Source organism: Pyricularia pennisetigena (genome assembly GCF_004337985.1).
Source record: "Pyricularia pennisetigena strain Br36 chromosome 4 map unlocalized Pyricularia_pennisetigena_Br36_Scf_9, whole genome shotgun sequence".
NCBI lineage: Eukaryota > Fungi > Ascomycota > Sordariomycetes > Magnaporthales > Pyriculariaceae > Pyricularia > Pyricularia pennisetigena.
The window spans coordinates 1,619,429-1,640,133 of record NW_021940921.1 but is presented as its reverse complement, the minus strand read 5'-3'; the positions used below and the strand labels follow the sequence as shown (position 1 = coordinate 1,640,133).

Below are 20,705 nucleotides of genomic sequence, written 5' to 3'. Positions count from 1 at the left end.
ATGGCTGCACACTTTGTTATTATAATCCCTTCGTTTCGTGCTTCTGTCTTTCGTGGTTCACAAAGGGCGAGCAAAAGGCCTCTTTTGCCGACAAGGCCAATTCTGGATGCACCATGCTTGCTATCCTTGCTTCGGGATGGGTCCATGGGGGGTGTATCTAGATGCTTGCGGAGAGCTCGGTAATGGATTTCTACAGCTATATCTAGCGTTTCTCAGGCTGCCCTGGCCATCCACACTTGGTCACCCACACTTGGCCATGGGAGCCTGGCAGACTAAGCCGGGGCCTGCATATGCCAAGCTTTAAAAGTAGGGATGGTGACCCTCTTGGCAGCAGCGCTCCATGGTGGAGGGATGCCAAGCAATTGCGAGAGACGCATCCTTGCTTGGCACTCCACCCGCATCGGCTTCCGGTTGCACGCATGGGGACGGCCCCCACTTGTCCCCTGGTCCCGACCCTGGCTGCCGTTGCATCGTCATCTCTGTAGCACGGTCTTGGCTTGCTTGGATTGACGCTGGTTGTGAGTCACGACTTGGCGATGTAACGCAGTAGGTCAAGCCTTCCCATGGTGCTACTCTTGGCTGCATCAATCCATGAGCCTGTCGTCGTCGGGTTGGGCCAGGCTTCGATCCTGTCTTTCCAACAGCGGCTTCTGGATCAAGCAGTCTGTTTGATGCGGAGGTCGACAGACTCCTATCTTGCCTTTTGTTGGAATTGATACGTACGGTATAATAGGAATTGGGCTTCCGTCCTGCAGATTTTGTTGGGCACGTACCGAGATGACCGACCAAAGCCACCCATCGATCACAGCAATGTTTCCGTCATATCACCAGAGTCACTCTAACTATCCTGCGTCGGGCGCTGGGGTCCAAAATCCTCCTCAGAGGGTGGTCAGACGTCGGTACGTTGCCATATCGTATCAAAACCGATTATAGCGCTGAAACCAAGGGCATTAGCTATGTGGCTCCCGCAGCGGCAACTTCAGCAAGGTGAGTGGCCAAAAGATGTTCAACCCTGTTCAGGCAGGCGAATCGCAGGAGGGAGCAGTCCCATTCACTTCCGGCGGGCAGCAAAAACTAACAAATCACAGTACGGCGCAGGTCCCTCAAGGGATTCAAGGCCAGGAAATCAAGGCAATGATGAGTGACATCAACGAAGTCAGAACCATGTAAGCGCCGCGTTTTACCATCGGAAGACCAGGTAAACCTTAGGAAAGGTATGCTGACAAATCCAGGATTGGAGGTCTTACCAATCAACTGCAAGGCGTTTTAGATACCGTTCGAAAGGTAGAGCAAAGCCAGGAGAGGTTGGAGCAAAATCAAGAGACGTTCAAGCAAATGCAGGAGAAAATGAAGCAGGGCCTCACAGAACTGACGGAAAGCTTTGAAATACATGATGTGGAGGTTGCACAGGATCAGGGTGCTACTGAGCTAGGTTTTTTGTCAGGCTCATCTCTGTTCCGAGACACAACAAGCATCTGATGGTTTGGTTGTTTTAGTTAGGGAAAGAGCCAGGGATGCATTGTTGGAGGGATTCCCCGGACATCAGTAGTAGTAGTGTGGGAGTAGATCTTGTGTATATAATTAGCCGCCACAACCGATGCGTACATCATAAACAATCGCGCAGCCTTGAAAGCGAACCGAGCGTAATATGATTGCCAAGTGTACAGACTATAAGTTCAGTGAGCTAGGGATAGCTATCCGCGTGGAAGGAGCTTGGATCACCAAGTCAGAACACCGTCCTTGTGTCCATCAAGGCTGCAGCTTGGACTTGAAGCTTCATCCAGAGCTTGAAGCTTCATCCAGAGCGTGATTGTGCCATATTGTGTAGTGCACTATGACCACCACGTACTCGATCCTCCGATATTGGACGTGAGAACTCGCTATGGCAGATTGCAAAAGTGGCAGATGGCCAAAGTTGGATGAACTAAGTCAGAATTGGCTTTTGCAGATGGCCAGAATTGGATTGAATCAAAATTGGCTTTTACAGATAGCAGCATTCGATGGAAGGCTGGAACTGGCTCTAGGGCAGACCCACCCACCAGCAATCTTGGCCCGCATCCCATGGCTGATTCTAGCATTTGTCCAAGCAAGCCAAGACCCTTGGCAGGCCTTTTCTCTGCGCCTATCCACCATTACTATGGGCCGTAGCCAGAGCCAGATTCAGCTTCCACCAGCGGGTCTGTCTACATATCCAGATCCGGTGGCTCAAGCCGAGCCCCCTCATCGTCGTTGTCAACGCTGCTGGAATACTCTCCATCGCTGGCGGACGCGTAGGCCCTGTCACGGCCAGGGTAAGCATAGCACGGAAGCTAGTCTATTGGCGCCTATCGACGAAGATTCTACTCTGAGGAGAGGAAAGGAAACAAACAAAGTTCTGAGCTTGACGCGACGTCGATAAAGGTATCACCCTGGTGGGTCGTTGGTCCAGGGTCAGGGTTAGGGTCTGGTGATCTCATGGTCCAAATGTCACACTACCCCCTTCCAAACCTCGTATGTCGACGCAGGAGATCATGCGAGGCTCTTGTCAAGTTAACCATGTCGTCGCTTTTTCCTTTTACCGTTTAACTCTCCATGCTCTGCCACGTTATCCTCCTGATTCGGTTCGTCCAACTTATCCTCGGCAGCGGCTTTTATCCAGATTGCCAATCGCTTCGGCGGTCCTGCGGCATCTTTGTACTTCTTGTGGAAGTCGTCAAGGGCTGTCGCTGAATTCTTGAAATTTTCAGCCGGGTACCACGTGTCGTCTGGATCACATCCTTGCCATGCGACCTGGTATTGCAATGTCTTACTCCGGCCAAATAATCGGGACGCCAGAACTTTATCGACCACAAACTCCGGTTCTCCGTTGATCTCTTCTGGCGGAGGCGGCTCTCTTTTCTGTTGTGGTAATGGGTCCATTGCGGCTTTGCGGAGGCGGTCTGCGTGGAACAAGTTTTTTCCTTTAAACGATTCAGGTACGTCCAGAATATAGCTATATCCTCGTTCTTCTAGAATCTGCCATGGTCCGGTCCACTGTGAATCCAGTCTGGTCGTCGGTGCGGTCGTCGGAAACCCTTTTTTCTTGACGAAAACATAGTCGTTAACCCCAAAATCTACTGGTCGCCGCTTTTTGTTGGCTTGTTCTTCCTGCCTCGCCTGCGTTTTTAGCGCGTTTTGGCGAGCCAACTCTTGGACTTCTTTAGTCTGGCGGACGATCTGCAGCGCTTTTCGTTTCTGGTCTGAATCAACGGTCGTGGTTGGCAGGTCGGTGGACAGCGGGTTTCGGGGTTCGGTCCCGAGCACTACCTTTAACGGGCACATACCAAGGCTGGAATGCCACGCGGCGTTGTGGGCAAAATCCAAAGCAGGCAAATGTACGCTCCAACTGGTCTGGTATTTGTCGATATAGAACCGCAGCTTTTGGTCCAGTTCCTGGTTGGTTATCTCTACGGCACCTTGTGTTTGAGGGTGCAGGGCGCTGCCGTGTCGGTGTTTAGTACCTGTGAGTTCATTTATCGTCGCCATGAATTCGGAGATGAACGGCCCGGCGTTGTCGCTAATCCAAACGAAAGGTAGTCCTAGGAAACGGTATAGGTATCGGTAATATCGGGAGGCCAGGATTTCTGCTGTGTCGGTCTTCTGTCCTGGGATGGTGGCTATCAGGCGACTGAACTTGCAAACGAACACCCACACGTAGTCGTATCCGAACTTGTCTTTGGGCATGTCCTTTCCGTCAACTGCTACATGTTCCCAAACGTAATTCGGTATCGGTAGCGGATGCAATAGGCCCGGGGTCTTGTCGTGTCTGCCTTTATTTCGCTCGCAGTCGTGACAGTTTTTGATGTATTTCCGAATGGTTTGACTCATGCCCTCCCAAAAATACCGTCTTTTGATCATTTGTATCGTCTTGTTCTGTCCTGCGTGGGCGAATATTTTGGGCTCGTGAGCTTCACGGATCAGAGCGGTCCTCAAAAAAATCTGTCCGTCTAAAGTCGTTTCCGGGACGACTAGCTTTCCTTGGTGTTGGCCTAGCTTTTGCTTTTCGTTCTCTTGTCGTATTAGGTCTACCAAATCTGCGCCGCTCACCACGTGGGCGTTTGGGTCGGCAGTGCTGACGGCGGCCACCGTAGGTGTGATCTTCTCAGGTGGGATTAAAGTCATTGTTCGTTCTTCTTTTTCCCGAGCTTTAACTGTTGGAAGGTCTGCCGTCTTGCGGGACAGGGCATCGGCGGCTATATTGTCTTTGCCGCGGCGGTACTGAAACGTAATGTTGAAGTTGGCCAGGAAATCTGCCCAACGCACCTGTCGAGTCGAAAGGAGTCGTTTTGTGGAATAGTAAACTAAAGCTTGGTGGTCTGTAACCACGAAAAAGCTTGTCCCCAACAATTCTGGTTCGTAATGTTTCAGCGTTTGAACCACTGCCAGCAGCTCTCGGTCTTGGATCGGGTATGCGCGTTCTGCTGGGGTCATCGTTTTTGAGAAATATCCCACAGGCTTCCATTCTCCACCCGGTTGCTGTTGCCAGATTGCTCCGCCGGTCGCGTTGCGTGAGGCGTCGGTTTCTACCTTGGTCGGTCGGCCTGGGGTGAAAAATGCCATAACCGGTGCATCGCAGGCTAAACGTTTCATTTCCTCAAATGCTCGCCTCTGTTCGGGGCCCATAGCGAATTTGGCGTCTTTCTTCAACAGTCGGTTCAACGGCTCAGCGACGCTGCTGGCATGGTGGCAAAACATTCGAATGTAATTGCACAATCCCAAAAAGGAACGCACGGCTGTTTTGGACGTGAGGTCTTCGAACTTCCAATCGCTAATTGCCTGCAGTTTGTCTGGATCGATACGGATGCCCAGACCTGCGTCCATAACGATGCCAAGATAATCGACCGTGGTAACGTTGAATCGAGACTTTTTAATATCTCCCTGGAGGTCGACTCGGCTTAATCGGTAAATAACCTCTTCTACTTGGTCCCAATGTTCTTCTTCGTTTCCGTCGGAATAAACCAAAACATCGTCGGCGTATGCGCTGGCGAACAAGTCCAAAAGTTCATTTAGCTGAGCGTTGATAAATGACTGCCACCAAGCTGGGCCGACCTTTAGCCCAAAGGGAAGCACCTTCCATTGAAAGGTGCCCTGTCGGGTGCGAAAAGCAGTGAGGTACTCTGAGCCAACCGCCATACGTAACCGGTTGAAAGCTCGAATAATGTCGATTTTTGTAAACCTCTTTGCATTGCGACAATTAAAAATAGTTCCGTTGACATCCGGGGCTGGTACGAATCGATCTTTCAAAAACTGGTTGATCCATCGGTAGTCGGTGCAAAAACGGCGTTCTTTGGAGTGTGGTTTAGGTACGAACAGGACAGGCGCTGGGTCGGCCTGCATACAGGGTTCGATAAACCCAATGCGCAGCAGCTCGTCGACTGTTTCCTTTTCGAGCGGCAGGAATTCCACAGGTGTCCTGTACGTCGGAGGCGATCCTGTTTTCGGCTTGTCTAGCTCCAAAATTACATCGTGCCCTGGGCGATGTGGAGGCAGGTTGGTGGAAGCTGCTTTCGAAAAGAATCCCTCCAGGTGAGCGAGTCGGGATGGCAGTTTGCTTCGGACCAGTTCGACATGGTCGGGGTCTTCATCTTCCGGGAACGGGATTGGTTCTCCCTTGTTGGTTTTCCATTGGTACGAACGGCCGACGGCAGATAGGCTGATGGCGGGTTTTTCGGGTCCAATTTCTAACGTGATGGGCTGCGTGGGTATTGGGCACGATTTCCATCGCTTTTGTCGGGGGTCGGTGTCCAGTTTGTGTTGAAGGGCGGCTATGTTTACAACGTCTCGGTCCTCACCCAAGACGACCGGGGTCGTTGGTCTGGGTTCTAAAAAGGTTGTTTGGCGCCACGGTCGTCCAAGTATTTGCACCCTTTTGGTTTCCCGTTCGAATGCTCGGTCGCGCCGCTCTGCATCGGCTTGTGCAACCGGATCGGGCTTGTCCAACATGTTCGGAAGTCTAATGGCTGGCGAGAATTTTGCCAGCGACGGTGTCCTTTCAGGCCATGCGAACGTTTGCGTTTTCGGGTGGATCCAAACATCCTGTTCAACTAGCCAATCCTGCCCAATAAACATATCATGTCCACTTTCCGTCACGTAAAACATTTGGTTGCTGAACCGGCGTCCATCGATTTCCAAGGTCGCTTTTAGTTTGTGCGTAATGCGTCCTGCGTCCTGTTTGCGGTAATCCGACAAAAGTAGCGGGGTTTTTAACCTTTGAAGCCGGGCTCCTAGCCGTTCTGCGGCTTGTTCAGCGATTGCTGGGCTGATCAAAAGAGAAATGTCTGCTCCGGTGTCACAAAGAGCTTTAACTGATAGTGCTACGCCATTAACCTGTATCTGAGTTCGAATGATGAAAGATTTAGGTCGTGGGTTACTACCAATCTGAGCTATCGTAGACATCTGGACCACCGAGGAGGCTTGCGGCGGTCTCACTCTTTTCCCGATTCGTCTGTGGTTTCCGAATCTAAGCTACTCGTTTGTTGCTTCGGCTTCACTGCTTTGACATCCCTTATTCTCTCTTTTTCGGGACAATCTTTGGAATTATGGCCACCCCTTCCGCACATGAAACAGGTGTTGGCATCCCAATGCGCCTTTTTCTCCTCATAAGTCAGTGAGCGACCGGCCTTAGCCATCGTGATTGGTTCCGTTCTATCCCCTTGATAATCTTTGGGCTTGTAGCGCGAACGGACTTTCGTCGAAGCTGTTTTCTGCCTGCTCCGGGTCTCGTTCTTCGTGCTGGTCTTGTCGGTGCTCTCTCGGTCTTTGCGCCTTTCTTGTGCCAGTTGGTTGCTGTAGACGGCTTTGGTAACGTACTGGCAAAACGTCTCGTAGTCTATGTCGATGTTCTCACTATCGTGCAGCAGACGGTGATCGAGGTCGGCGGGTATACATCCCCACAAGGTTTGCTTCCAGTCTTCTTCCCGAACCTTTGCTTGCTGGGCTAGTGAATTAAACGTGGCAATAAACTCGTGGATATCTTGGCCCTTGCCTAGCTCAAACTCGTGTTTCTTAAGGGCTTCTCTGGCAGCTATGGACTGGTTGGGGTCGTGGTACATGGATTCTAGGATTTGGATCATTTCGGCTGCTGATGAAAAGGGGCGTGTAACTGAAACGTAACGAGTAATCATTGCTTTCTCGGCTTTGTCCTCGAGCAAATTCATCAGGTAACGCATCCGACTTTTCTCAGTCCTAAAAATGGCGACATCTTCTTCGAATTTGTCGGCCACCTTTATCAGCCAGCTATCAAATTGCGTCTTGTCTCCTGCGAACTTTGGGGGTGAATCGGCTCTGGCTTTTGCTTTGTCATTGTAAGCAGGGTTCATGCCGCCTGTTCCTTGGAACTCGGTAAAGGCTGGCCAAGCGGCCATCCCTTTTGCTTTGAAACTCGTTCCGCCGAATGCACTTTCCACTGATGGCTCTCGGTGCCTTAATTCTCGGTAGGGCCTGGGACTGGGTGTGTCGTTTCTCAACGCGTTTCTTAGCCTAAGTATTTCCGCTTCTAGCCTAGCGATCTCGCTGGCTGGGTCGTTTGCGTCGCCCATCATTCTGGGGTTGTTTTCTTGTGCGTTCACGTTGAGCTCCGGGGACCGCGAAGAAGATGCAACTTCGATTTCGTCCTCGACACTGGACTTGGTGCCTGGGCGAGAGTCTGTTTCGCTTTCTGATCGGGTCGGGTCGTCGATGGGGCGGTCTGTTTGCTCCGTCTGGTTCGTAATCAATCTTTGTGATTTCCTGCTCGCAGGTGGATGGTCCTTCAGCCTGGGCATAGGTCGGATCGGTCGTGGTCGGGGACTGGAATTGAAGTTCCTGTCGAACTCCGGTCGGGTCGGGTCTGTCGGGTGCGGATTTATTTTCGTCGCTCGCCAGCGGCGTAAAGATAGGTTGTTGCGCCTTATTTGTTAATCGCTAGGCCAGCGATTCTTTTGAGAGTAGAATTGTGTCACGGCCAGGGTAAGCATAGCACGGAAGCTAGTCTATTGGCATCTATCGACGAAGATTCTACTCTGAGCAGAGGAAAGGAAACAAACAAAGTTCTAAGCTTGACGCGACGTAGATAAAGGTATCACCCTGGTGAGTCGTTGGTCAGGGGTCAGGGTTAGGGTCTGGTCATCTCATGTTCTAAATGTCACAGAAGCGGCCTCCATCGAACGTGATATATTGTCTTTACCGATATTCCAAACTGCTTTTGACAAAGCTTTGTGTAAATAAGTTAGAAAGCACACTCTTCCAGCACAGCTCACTCAATTTGCTCCTTTAAGCTCTTGAAATGCAGTTTTACCTCCTTTGTCTGTGGCTGACAGTAGTAGAAAGCGTACGTCACCTGGAGCCTTGCAATGCCAGGCCACCTAGCACGGCGCCCTGCTTTAGGTATGTCTAACGTTGGAATACATACGCCATGTGAGCTAAAATTTTGAGAAGCTGCTCACTTAGCATCGCAGCCCATAGCAACGGTTCTTTTTCAATGTCTTCCACACCCTTACCAACGTCAGCAAAAACCATTAAATACTGCACGACTGTATACATGAGAAGCTTACCAATTGTAACAAAGCACATATTAATACAACCGCACACAACACTGGAAACAATTGATGGAAACCTCACATACCGTTGTCCCTTTTGCCACAAGTAGTGGCCCGTGCTAGTTGAGTTTGGGTGCGTCAAAACAGGCGTTATAACCGGTACCAGGGAGACCAGACAGAGTCGTTCTACACTTGCCCAAGAAAGATATCCCGACAGAACCCAAAATTATATAGGGAAGGAATCAAAACCTTGTAAGACGCCAAGAACAGGGATCATTTGGATCAGGAGATCACAATCACTACACTTAGGAAATAGGTTACAAGCAACGCTCATTACCATGTAGATACATTTCTTTCCAGGATTGCCTACCAGCAATCAACCTTTGGTTAACAGCAATGCTTGAGTTCCATCAGAAATTCTTCCCACTCAATGAAAACCCCAGTTACCTGCCAGTCAGACGTTCAGTTACTTCAACTCATGTCTGGGAAATTTTACTAATACGGCGTCGGGCTAGGTGAATGAGGAAGCGTATGACAGATCCATTGGCCTAGGACACGATAAATTGGTCCAGGACACTGGTAGAATTGGTTCTTCAAGAACAGTTTCAGACGCAGGTACGCCTTAATCTCTGAACTTTGCATCGGCTGGTAGACAGTTTGGAGCAACTACGTCTTGGCTTGCAGTACCGAAATTCAGTCTTTGAAATGTGGGGGTGGCCGAGTGATACTTGTGTCTACTTGTTAACATGGGGAAGATCCAGGTTTGGCCCCAGAACAAACATTCACTTTTGGCTATAATCAAACATCTTCTTTATTATCTCGAAGTGATGGTGACTCCTATTTCGCTGCTTATGTAGATATTCACTGCAACAGTGCAAGCAGTATATTACTTCGGCTTGACTTATAGGATAGAGCCCTTAGGGTCGTCGAATGCATACGCAGTGGGTACCCAGGCTCAATCGGCACTATATGGAGCAGATACAGAAAACCAATATGTATTGACAGGAGAAAGATGGGCTTGCTTTCAACTGTAGTCAAGTCCCACTTCTGAGTTATGGACACTTTCTGGAAATAAATCACTTCATGGAATAAGCCATAACAGCCGTCGAGACCGCACTGTTGAGCTCCCTTTGTCCGACTCATATGCCAGTCTGCAGCGAAAGTTCATCAAGTCAGTACACCCCCTGCAACAACACAATCACATACATGCGAGGAATCAAGCCCTCCAGGAAAATCCTCCACGTTTGTTTGAACTGCTTCCGCCCGGATTCGATCCCGTTCGTTACGAGCAGATGGTTGGGCTGGTACCAGGGAGGCCAGGTGGGGTCATGCCCCTCTTGACGACACTCGCCCAGAAGAATCACCGACGGGCTGAGCCAGGATTACATAAGGACAAAGCCACGTGGCAGCACGTGACTGCCGAGACAGTTGATCTTGAACAGACAAGGGGTGATCTCAGAGATCACAACCTGATCTCCGAAGACTCTGAGGAGTCTTTGAGATCAAGAACCTTGCTTTGACCAGTAAAAATACGTACATATGAACATTCCCCTCAAAAATTGATAGAGGTCGCGTGAACGCTTAACACTATATTTCATTTCGCGAGTAAGCAGCTACAACCATTCTACTTGCAGCCTCATGCACTTGGTTTTGTAGAACTGAAATGATAGCACGCCTTCTCCCGCAGCACTGGCTCTGGGACAGTCTCTCCCAAATAATCAATCATAGAGCTCTGGTAAGGTCTTTGCTTGCCATTTTAGTCTAGGAATGTGATCAATAAGGATATAGTCTGTGAAAGCCAGCTTACTACAAAGTCGTCTATTGGGCAGCTTGAGAGTAATGTGATGTCCCGCCTGAAAATCTTGTACTGGGCATTCCCCTTTATGGCCGGACTTTCCAAAACACAACGGGGCCGGGTAGACCCTTTTCGGGGATCGGCAATGGATCCTGGGAACCCGGTGTTTGGGACTACAAAGCGTTGCCACGGTCGGGTGCTGTGGAGATATACGACGCCAGAATTGGTGCTTCTTTCAGCTACAATACTCCAACAAAGGAATTTTTGACGTATGACACATCGGAAAGCGTTATTCAGAAGGTCGAATACATTAAGGCCAAGGCGCTTGGCGGCAGCATGTTCTGGGAAATTTCAGCAGATCGTACTGACGATAAAAGCCTTACCCTTGCCAGTGCCAACAAGCTGAGATCGCTTGACCGCTCGCAGAACTGGCTGAGCTACCTCCAAAGTAGATACGATAATATTCGTAATGGCCTTAGGGGCTAGCCAAGCATCCAGTGTTTCATAGTCAAGTGCGTCTGTACTCGGCCTTTCTTCTGTTTGTTAGATAGGATCAGAGATTACGCTTCTTTACCGTAACTAACTGAATTAGAGCCTGGTCACAGTTGGGTCCGGTAGTCTTGACTTGGAGATTGGAACTTTGAATGCTTTAAACAGTGACATTAGCAATAGAAGTGTAGATCAATCCAACTCTGCGAGTGGCCGAATCTACTGCGAGGATCAGAAGCTTCGAGTCTTGCCTCGTTGGGATCATGGTGGGCAATCCATGGTCAGCCTATAGGAGCACGAATCCAATGCATCATTCTACTGAAATGCCGGCGTTTTGCTTCAAGCCCTGCGAAGCCGCTGCTCCTGAGCTCTCGCCTAAGGAGCCATGCAATGGGATCTGAGCGCAGCTGGCGCAAGCCCTCCTATCAAGCAACACAAGACAGGCGTAAATCTCACTAGCAGTCTAAGTCACAGTTGTGAGCTAAATACACAAAATTTATTGGTCGAATTTGTATATTCGCCGATTGGAGATCTAGAAACAAAATTGTTCAGTACCTGCCGGTTGGATCTGATACGGCATCGGCTAAAGAAACCATTACTCGATCGCTACCGAATTTTCGCTATATCGAATCTCCGATTCTTCAGTTTCTGTAACAGTTCTTTGACACCTCCTGTATAAACCAGAAGTTTGGAAACTTCTGCGTGTGGAAATGCATCATAGATCTCCTGCCATGTTGTGACAGGTCTGGAAAAAAAAGTGATGGCCAAAAAGCCAAGCAAAGGTAGCCTGATAGCTAGCTCTAACGTTTGGACAAGTACTAGGAGAAGGTGCAGAGCTGAGGATATTATTCTAAGTAAAATATATACTTGCAGGACGTTTTTCACAGTCAGCTCGGTACGTGCGGCTTGTGTGCATGCTCTCAGTCTTTCCTCCATTGTCTTATGTGTTATAGGAGGAACATACTTTCCGTTCATCGGTCTGACATGTCCGCTCCTGATTATATGAGCCTGTTATATAAAGGAATTCATAGATAGGGGCTTATGGAGCCCTTTTTCAGCCCATAGCTGCTGATTCGAGTAGAAAATCTGAGCAATAAGCAAGATGCGGCTTAAGACTAGCTCTGAGATAACAGGTGAGTGGATTTCTGATCTGCTGCTCGTTCGTGGCATTGAACAGCCTGTTTTGGATTATCCTTTTATAAAATCTAACTAGAACGCTACTAGGGGAAACTGATCTTCTCTTTGGTAGCTATCACTGCTTTTTCGTATTGAGAAACCCTGTGATAATAGCAACTATGGAACCCAAAGACAGGGACTTTCCGTCTTCGGTAAAATCGGATGATATCAATTCTTACAGGCTCAACGAGAAAGAAAAATGCTTATCCTGGAGATCATTCATGTTCAAGCTGTGCTGTGGACTAAGTAGCATGCTTCTAGGTATGTTTAGCTGCAGAATGTGAAGGGTCCTCAGTTCTGACTGTGTCCAACTCAGGATACAACGTAAGCAACACATCGAACGCTCAGACTCGAATCTTCAGCGTCCTTGGTCGGGATGACTTGCTCGCTTGGGTCGTTCTTGCATACCCGGCCGTCGCAGTGTGCATCATGCCGCTTTGTAGGCGCTTGTCTCTGCTGGCAGACTTGAAGCTGCAGTTTTACATTCACAGCATCGTGTTTGTTGTAGGCGTGGTTGTGTCTGGCACCGCTAAAGACATGAATGCCGTCATCCTGGGGCGAGCAATCAGCGGGGCGGGAGGAGCAGGAGTCTACCACGGGTGAGATCTCGTCGTCTCCGAGCTACTGTACATGGCCTCCATCTAACTTCCTCGCGGGCAGACTCCTCCTTTACGGCATTGTATATGCTCGTCCGGATAATACACTCAGCACAAGGGCTGTCATAGATATCTGCTTCGTGCTTGGTCTATTTCTCGGTCCGGTTATTGCCGGTGCATTCGCAGACAGCTACACGGCTACGTGGCGGTGGGTAAGTTCAGGCCTTGCTCGCAGCGCGAAAACGCAGGACGGGAGTGCGGAAGTTCACCCAAGCTAACCTTGAAAGGCCTTTTTTGTAAACATACCGATAGTGCTTTTCCTATGGATCGGATACTACTTCTTCCTTCCCCCATTGCACCTAAGACGCCAAACTGCAAGCGGAATCGCAGGGAACCCCAGACAGCAGTCCTGGTTGGTAGAAACCGACTGGCTGGGTTGGATTTTACATTGCGGCTCAGTCATGATGCTTCATGCATGTCTAGTCTTCTCGGGTCATCGCTGGACCTGGGGCTCAACTTCTGCCGACGTCGCTTGGGTGCTTACCGGCTTTCTCTTGATTGCCTATGCAACACAGCAGCTCCGCTGCATCGGCACCACTCCTGCATCTCGCATCATTGTTTTTGGAGCAATCGGTATTGAGCATGTTCTGGCTTTTACCGTTACTAGCATGGCCTCTGCCTCCTACACGGTCAACCTGCAATACGCGCCGCTTGTGTTTTTACTTGCTCAAGGGTCCACCCTCGCCACAGCTGCTGCACATCTTCTGCCGTACGTCGGATCGTTGCTTTTCACGAGGATACTCCACGAAACACTGTTCAAGAGAGCCAAGGTTGATCCTGGTCTCAATGTGCTCGGCGGCGGGCTTATTCTCGTTGCATCAGTCCTGCAAATTTCTGCAGATCCATATCGATCTGCCGGCATCGTCATGGGCATACTCGCCATATCTGGGGGAGGAGTAGGGCTAGTGTTCCGGCAGACAGCCATCCTACTACAGGACCAGGATCAGAAGAGTGTTGAGCGAGCAAACAGCTATGCTACCCTATTCGCCACGCTGCATTTCGGCGTCATCTCCCTTGCTACCTCAGTCTGCGCTTGCATATATCAGAATCTTGGCTTTAGATACCTCAGCGACGCGATGCTCAGTGGTGGGGAAGACGACATCACAGGTGACGAAATCTGGAGCATGCTTGCGGGTTTCAGGCATCCTAGCCTGGAAGGAAATCTTTCTTTGGTAAATCAAGTAGCCGAGGTGATTACTAAGGCGATTGCAGGAACGTTCTCCGTTGCAGTTGCAAATGGGGCAATCATCATGCTGAGTGTTTTTGCTGCGGGTTGGGCTATCCGCCTTACTGGCCGAGCAAGAATCAGAACCAATTCTCGATCTGCCGTGGTCTAAAAATCCATGACGCTCGTTTCTTGAAAGCCTGGCCTGGCCTGGCCTGAGTTGGTCGTGGGTGTGTCAAAGTCGCTCGCCGCACAGGTCCCAGCACCAAACTGTAGGTTATCGCCTCTTGCCAAGTTCAATTCACACTGCCATCGGCATCAATGTCGGATATCGTGGGTTGGAATAAACGTCGCCTTGGGATTTGTTTAGAAGACTGAACCCTAGCGCAAACTTGAGCTCCAGCATACAAAGTAAACCCATCCGTCTTGGTCCTTTGACATTCAACCAGCCGCTGCAGGGGAACCTCATATATCTCTAGCACCAATTGCAATCCAATGCCACCATATGTCCTGGCCTGTGTTCGTGTCCCGATGGCCAGCCTTTGGCTCATGCTTGACAACCACGTCCCGAGTGGCTGTTATGCTACCTGGGCAAGCTCGAACTTTTGACTTTGTTTGCTGAGAAGGGACTCAGAAACTGCCGTAGCGCTGGTGAGCTAGCATAGAACACCACGGCCATCTGCTCAACGAAAGACCAGATAACAAGTGTAGAACAAGAAATAAGAAATGGCCAGTTCCATGAAGCTTGTACTCAGCGTAGCATTCAGCTTCCCTTGGAGCTGTAGCCCATCGTGAACCGCATCCTGCTTATTGATGTGGCATCCTGGGCTGGTGGAACCGAGCTCACAATTGCCATCGAACGGTTCGTTGCAAGAGATACAAGCGCATGTAAGGCTCAAGGTTAACCAAGAGAAATAAATGTGGACATATATCAACCCCTGCCACTATCTGTCATGACTACGTATGTAACTATTGGTCTCAGACAATGGATTGAGGCACCATTCCCAAAGTATCTCGCATGCAAACCTGCTTTTGCAGGCATTCTGAAAGACAGTTCTAGACTTACCCTCACAGCTAAAGCCTCCAAAGCCGCCACATACCAGTAGAGGATGGTGTTCTACCCTTCTCGATTTTTGAGTAGCATCGAACGTCGGTAAATTGCCGGAGAGGTCAGCTGCGGGATGATGTGTGCTGCGGCCAATAATATTAGAGCTTCAGAGAACTTCGAAAAGTTCTTACTTTATTACCCCGTCGCTCATCAATTCCCTGAGTTCTGTATGGTGATCATATGTGTCGTCTAGTGGGTTTGGTGACTTAGGTTAGGCGTGAAACCGTCTGGCGCATTACGGGCGTCCTTTTTGGTTGCGGTGCATGGGGCGCCTGTAATCCCTTACTGATACTAATATCGATGTTCCAGTTTGGCGACACACGGAGGCTGTACACCGAGGCTTATTTAACAATTTTCTGAGTCAAGTTGCTCTTTTGCCGCCTGACACCCTGCGTCAGTAACAGAATCAAAATGCTATCTGCCACCCGAAATTTTTACCCAGAAGCAAATACAATTTGATTTTGGTGTTGTATAACTATGTATAAATCAGTTGCAATAATATTGTGAAAAAATCATACTTAAAGCAACCCATAGAGTCGATTGTATGTATATCTTTATCCCAGAAGAGGTCAAGTAGACCGCACCAGCCTGCAAGTTGATGTATTGCTTACAGCACAGTCGCAGTCAGTAGCGGTTTGTTCCTGCTTCTGGCTGCCCGGCAACCCTGGATCCGAGTCTTCCGCAGATTGTTCTGGCCTGACCATCGTGCTTCATATTTCTTCACTGCAAGCCTCTCACAGCCTCCAAACCTTATGATGCATTCCCCTACTAATGGAATGCCACTCAATGCGATGCAGGCCAATAGTAATGAGCCCGTCGAATAACGCACCTTTCCCGCGGAGAAATGTCAGATTAGGTCGTTGGTGGTTGCTTTTATTTACCATGGTTCGCCAGAAAGAGTCGAGATTGAAGTTGATGCTAGCTTTTCTGAACAGTGCGTTTTATGACGGACTCATTCCTATTGGCTTTTAGTAGTAGTAGTAGTAGTAGTAGTAGTGTCTATTAACGCCGGGCCGCGCGGAGCGCCGGCAACGCCGGTTCTCCGCGCATGCAGCCGCACGTGGAGCATCACGGCGCGCTATCTAAGTCTACATAAGTCTATATAGCGGATCGATCGACACGGGCCGGGCCCGCGGCGATGTAGGGCTGGGTGCCTGCTGCGGCCCTGCAACTTATATTCCTGCAGAGGTATGACCAGCCTGCGCCGCCTTCCGCCGTCTGTCCGTGCGCACCGTTGCGCGCGGGGGTGTCCACTAGGGCCGGTTCGGTGCGCTTTTAGCGCGGAGGGAGGGCTGAATGGCCAGTAATGGCTGCGAACTCCTTGAAGGCCCGCGGGTTCCCCAATGTCTTGTATAGGTACTCTTGTCTGGTCTGCGTGTTTGGCCGCTGAGTCGGGCCGTTGGGCCACTTTTTCCATAGTTTGACACTGTTTGGGCAGTGGACCAAATGGTCTGGTGCCGTGGAGTTGTCGCACCAAGCGCATTGCGTTTTTGCGCCCTGGTGGGCAAACCGGTCGTGGTAACCTCGAAAATCCCCGTGTCCTGTCCGCATAGCTAGGTAATGCCCCAAAATCCGCCGGGGTAGCCCGAGTTCGTTTGGTTCCTTCGTTGGGTTGTATTCAATTGCCACCGGTCGTATTGTTACGACCAGGGTTGGCACCGACACGATTAGGCAAGAATGGGGGAAGTGTCGGGAACCCAAACCAGAGCCACCAAGAATCACGGACCAAGAGCAAGAGGAAGGGAACACGAGGTCACGTGACAATAAGATAAGTAACCCTAACCCGATCACTGGGCGAGAGTGACCACGATCACTGCCAAGAAGGTGATCAACCCCAGTCATGATCATCCCAGAGTGATCATGATCACTTACACAAGAGCGATCACTTGGATATATAAGACACGCTCATTACCATGTAGATAGATTCGACTCTAGGATTGCTTAGCAGCAATCAAACTCTAGTTAACCTCAATACTTGAGAACGATCATAACTTCACCCCCAGTCATTGAGAACCCCAGTTACCCAGTCAGACGCTCAGTTGCTTCAACCCACTGTACTTTACCATAAGAACAGGTTACCCAATACCTTGATCGTAACACGTATGCATCTGACGTCTTCCTGGCCTGCCAACATCGCGCGCTGGCCTCTCGGGCTGCCTTCCGAAGCTCGGATCGGATACCGCTGACGGTCGCGCCTTGCGTGCGGGGGTCGGTGTCCGCGGGTCCTTTCGCGCCTTCGTCCGCTAGGCGGTCTGCTTTCTCGTTCCCTTCGATTCCTTCATGCCCCGGGTACCATCGTATACGGACGCTGACGCCTGTGTCTTTCAGCTCCTCCACGAGTTCGTGGAATCGGATATAGGCCCATTGCGAGGACAGTGACGCGGATCCTCTCAGGCCCCAAATAACGGAGGCGCTATCCACACACACCCATATTGTGTCTCCTGGGTTCGCGTCGGCTGCCTCGAGGCCGCGCAGTGCCCCGACCGTTTCGGCGTCAAAAACGTGGCATGGCCCGCCCAAAGCTGCTGAACCTTGGGCCGTTATCTCGCCTTTGCGATATACAATAAACCCGTATCCCACCAGGTGCTTGGTTTTGATCAAACTGTTCGGAGCCGTCGCTAAACACTTGTATATCGTTAGGCCCGAGCTGTTTTGCCCACCTTTGGAAATCCTTGGCTGCCTCCCTTTTGCTTTTGCCCCCTGTTGGGTCTTTGCGGGATCCGGGGGTGTACCGGGGTGGTGACAGTGGAGTGGGAATTAGCGGCGGAAATACCATTTCGGCGTCGAGCAGTTTCGAAGCCCGTGGTTGGGGATGACCGGCATTGCGGCCCCGTTCCACTAAATGTCTAAACTGTCGCCTGTATAATGGATGCAGTTTGTCCGCCAACCGTAATCGAAATGCGTATTTTAGCCGGTGGTGTTCCATAGCGACCTTTGCTGACGGTAACCTGGCATCTCTGAGGATGGAGGCTGTTGGGGCGGTTTTCCAGACCGGGAGGACGGCCCTAGCCGCGTGTACCAACGGACGGTTAACCGCCATTAGCAGGCCTTTTTGTCTTTTCCTTGGGTCGTACCACGCCTCCGCTGCGTATGATACCGACGACAGGACGCATACTACTGCAGCCTTTCGCAACGAGGCGGCTGGTGGGTGTCACGGCCAGGCATACATAGGAGAACCTCAGTGTATTAGGCGCTATCGACGAAAATTCTAAACTGAAGAGAAGAGAGAAATTACAATCGACGACGCGCTCAAGAGACGCGCTTAAATCCGGAGGTAGTGGATCCTTGTCCGATCCCTGGCTCGGTGTGGAGCCGAGTCGTGATCTGAGGGTAGGTCTAGGGGCCTGATCCTCACAGTGGGCCGTGTTTGACTCCAGCGAGGCTGCGGAGATCCCGGGCCACTACCATGGCTTTGGTGCTTCTTTCGTCAACGCGGCGGCGGCCCGACAGTCTTTTGTCGAACCAGAACCCAAGCCAGCGTAGACCTGGAACAGCAGATATTGCAGAGGTGTCTGGGACCGTCGTGATAGGTTGGATTGTTTTGTCGTTTATTTGCATGGCCACGTCCTTTTCTGTTCTGCTTCGGGTAATGTGGATCATTTCCGTCTTTTCCGGTGCGAACGTGATCTTATGCTCGGCTCCACTCCGATACATTTCACCCATTGCATTTTGGAGCTCCTCCACATTTTGCCGTACCGATGGTGAGGCCCTCCAATTTAGGATATCGTCTGCGTACGCAAATCTCCACCGGCCTCCGGCTTTTACCAGGACCGCCAAATAGACCATATAGAGAACGGGTGACGCCGGAGATCCTTGCGGTGTGCCGCATTCAAGGCTGCTATATTCGGTGGTTGCTGCCTCCAAACGAATCCGAGCTTGACGATCTGCCAGGAAGTGGTCCACGAGCCGTAGTAGACGAATATCGAAACCCATCGCCCTCATCTCCTTTATAAGACGTTTTGGGAGCAGAGCGTCGAAGGCGCCTTGGACGTCGCTTGTCACTATTGTAACTGCTTTCCCCTCCGCCAAAGCCATTTCTATATCTTGCGTAAGGGCGCAAATGAGATCTGTTGCAGACCTGCGTGGGAGCGCCCCTCCGTGTGTTGGGCTTAGGATTCCGTGTTGGAGCGCCGCCCAGGCTATACGTCTGCCGAAAATTCGCTCCAAACCTTTGCCCAGACACGAAAGCAGGGCGATTGGTCGCCATGACCTTATATTAGTTTTATCTCTTTTACCTGCTTTAGGGAGCATAACGACCTCTGCCCGCTTCCACGGTCTTGGGTACCAGCTGAGCTCCAGACACCGCTGGTAAAGTTTGCGGACCGGCTCACTGAGAACTGTCCAGCAGGCTGTGAGCAGCCGGACTGTGATGCCGTCCGTACCTGGAGACGTGCTTTGCACCCCGATGCATGATTTCTCCGCCTCCTCCGCAGAGACTGCTGTGTCCCATTGTATTTTCGCTTCCTGTTGAACCCAACCGTCGAGGGGGTCCTCTGTTAGGTCGTCATCTTTGGAAAAGCGGCCTAGCACTTCCTTTTGTAGCGTCTCCGCTTTAGTTATTGGATCGTGGATGGAGATTCCGTTGTGGATCAAAGGGGGTGATCGGAGGTTGGGCGCCAGTTAGTGCCAACCTACTACGTCCCATAGGCCTTTGTCGTCTGTTATTTCGTCGATTGTCCTGCGCCAGTAGTCTGCCTTCGCCCTTCGTATGCCCGTAATATAATCCTTTTCCTCTTGTGTGCGTCCGGCCCGTGGGCCCGGTGCCCGCCGAGCGGTCCGGTATTTTGCCCACAGGTTTTGGCAGTCTCGTATCCACCAAGGGGCCGAACGGCCCCGTTTATTGGGGGCTGTGCCTCCGGCTATTAAAGCGCTTTGCCACATGCAGTTGAAGTTGTCCACCCAAGTATCTAGCGCCGGCCCGTCTTCGGCCAGTTCAGGGTCGGATAATGAAGCTATTCCGACGCCCACCAAATTCCGGAACGTTTCGAGCTTATTTTCTCGGACCACGTAGTTTATGGGCTCGGAATATTGCTTTCCTTTGGTCGGGAGATTTGTCTTTAACGTTTGGTGGTCCGATCCGGTATGTAACTCCTCGGCAACCCTTGTAATGGCGAAGGGTATGTTGGAAAAGACCATGTCGAGCACTCCCCCTGCCCGATGTGTAGGGACGCCGATTTCTCCAGTGAATTCCATCCCGCTCCCTTCGACCCACCGGGTAAGTTCTCTCCCTCCTCGCGCGTCGGAACGGTTGGGCTCGTACGCCTGCGCGATAAGGTTAAAATATCTCCCTACAACCGTAGGTCCCGTTAACTCCGTGCCGTACACTAGTTCCAGCATTTCTGTACTCAAAACGTCACGGTAGACGTGCAGGATTTGGGTCCCGTTGATTTCCAGCCAGAGCGCATCCCGCGTTTGTGTGGGTCGAAGTTGAACGACCCAAAGTCCCGCCTGTTTCCAGACGTAGGTGAGCACCCGGGGCCGTATTGCCACAAACTCATCCCAACTTGTAGCGCTCCAGTGGTCTATAGGTGCGAAAAGGTCATAGCCGGGATGCGTCTGGGTCCTCGTTCCCAGGTAGCACGCCGGCTCTTGTATGTTAATAACGTCTACCCCTTGTTGGTGACATAATTCTAGCAGGCTGAGGTGTGGCACCTGTCTTTTGCCTACGTTTGCCCACGCCAGGGTGAGCCCTGCGCGAAAAGGGGTGCGGTATGGCTTCCTAGTCCTGTAAAGAGGGCTGTTGTTCGTTCGTGGCGGAGGGGCAGGTCGCTTGCGTTGATAC

The 20,705-nt window shown here is 50.9% G+C and overlaps 3 protein-coding genes across 3 annotated transcripts; 2 read left to right on the top strand and 1 right to left on the bottom strand.

Moving 5' to 3' along the window:
* Window positions 1-10,417: 10,417 nt before the first annotated feature.
* On the top strand, window positions 10,418-10,597 carry PpBr36_10419 (uncharacterized protein; the record flags this gene model as incomplete). The annotated part of the gene is made up of 1 exon (XM_029897530.1): window positions 10,418-10,597. The coding sequence occupies one exon, from the start codon at window positions 10,418-10,420 to the stop codon at window positions 10,595-10,597; it is 180 nt and encodes a 59-aa protein (XP_029744309.1).
* Window positions 10,598-12,113: 1,516 nt separating this feature from the next.
* Window positions 12,114-13,987, top strand: PpBr36_10418 (uncharacterized protein; the record flags this gene model as incomplete). Its single annotated transcript, XM_029897529.1, has 4 exons — window positions 12,114-12,255; window positions 12,311-12,593; window positions 12,655-12,802; window positions 12,878-13,987. The coding sequence occupies 4 exons, from the start codon at window positions 12,114-12,116 to the stop codon at window positions 13,985-13,987; spliced, it is 1,683 nt and encodes a 560-aa protein (XP_029744308.1).
* Window positions 13,988-15,881: 1,894 nt separating this feature from the next.
* PpBr36_10417 (uncharacterized protein) lies at window positions 15,882-15,992 on the bottom strand (the record flags this gene model as incomplete). Its single annotated transcript, XM_029897528.1, has 1 exon — window positions 15,882-15,992. The coding sequence occupies one exon, from the start codon at window positions 15,990-15,992 to the stop codon at window positions 15,882-15,884; it is 111 nt and encodes a 36-aa protein (XP_029744238.1).
* Between the last annotated feature and the right edge of the window lie 4,713 nt (window positions 15,993-20,705).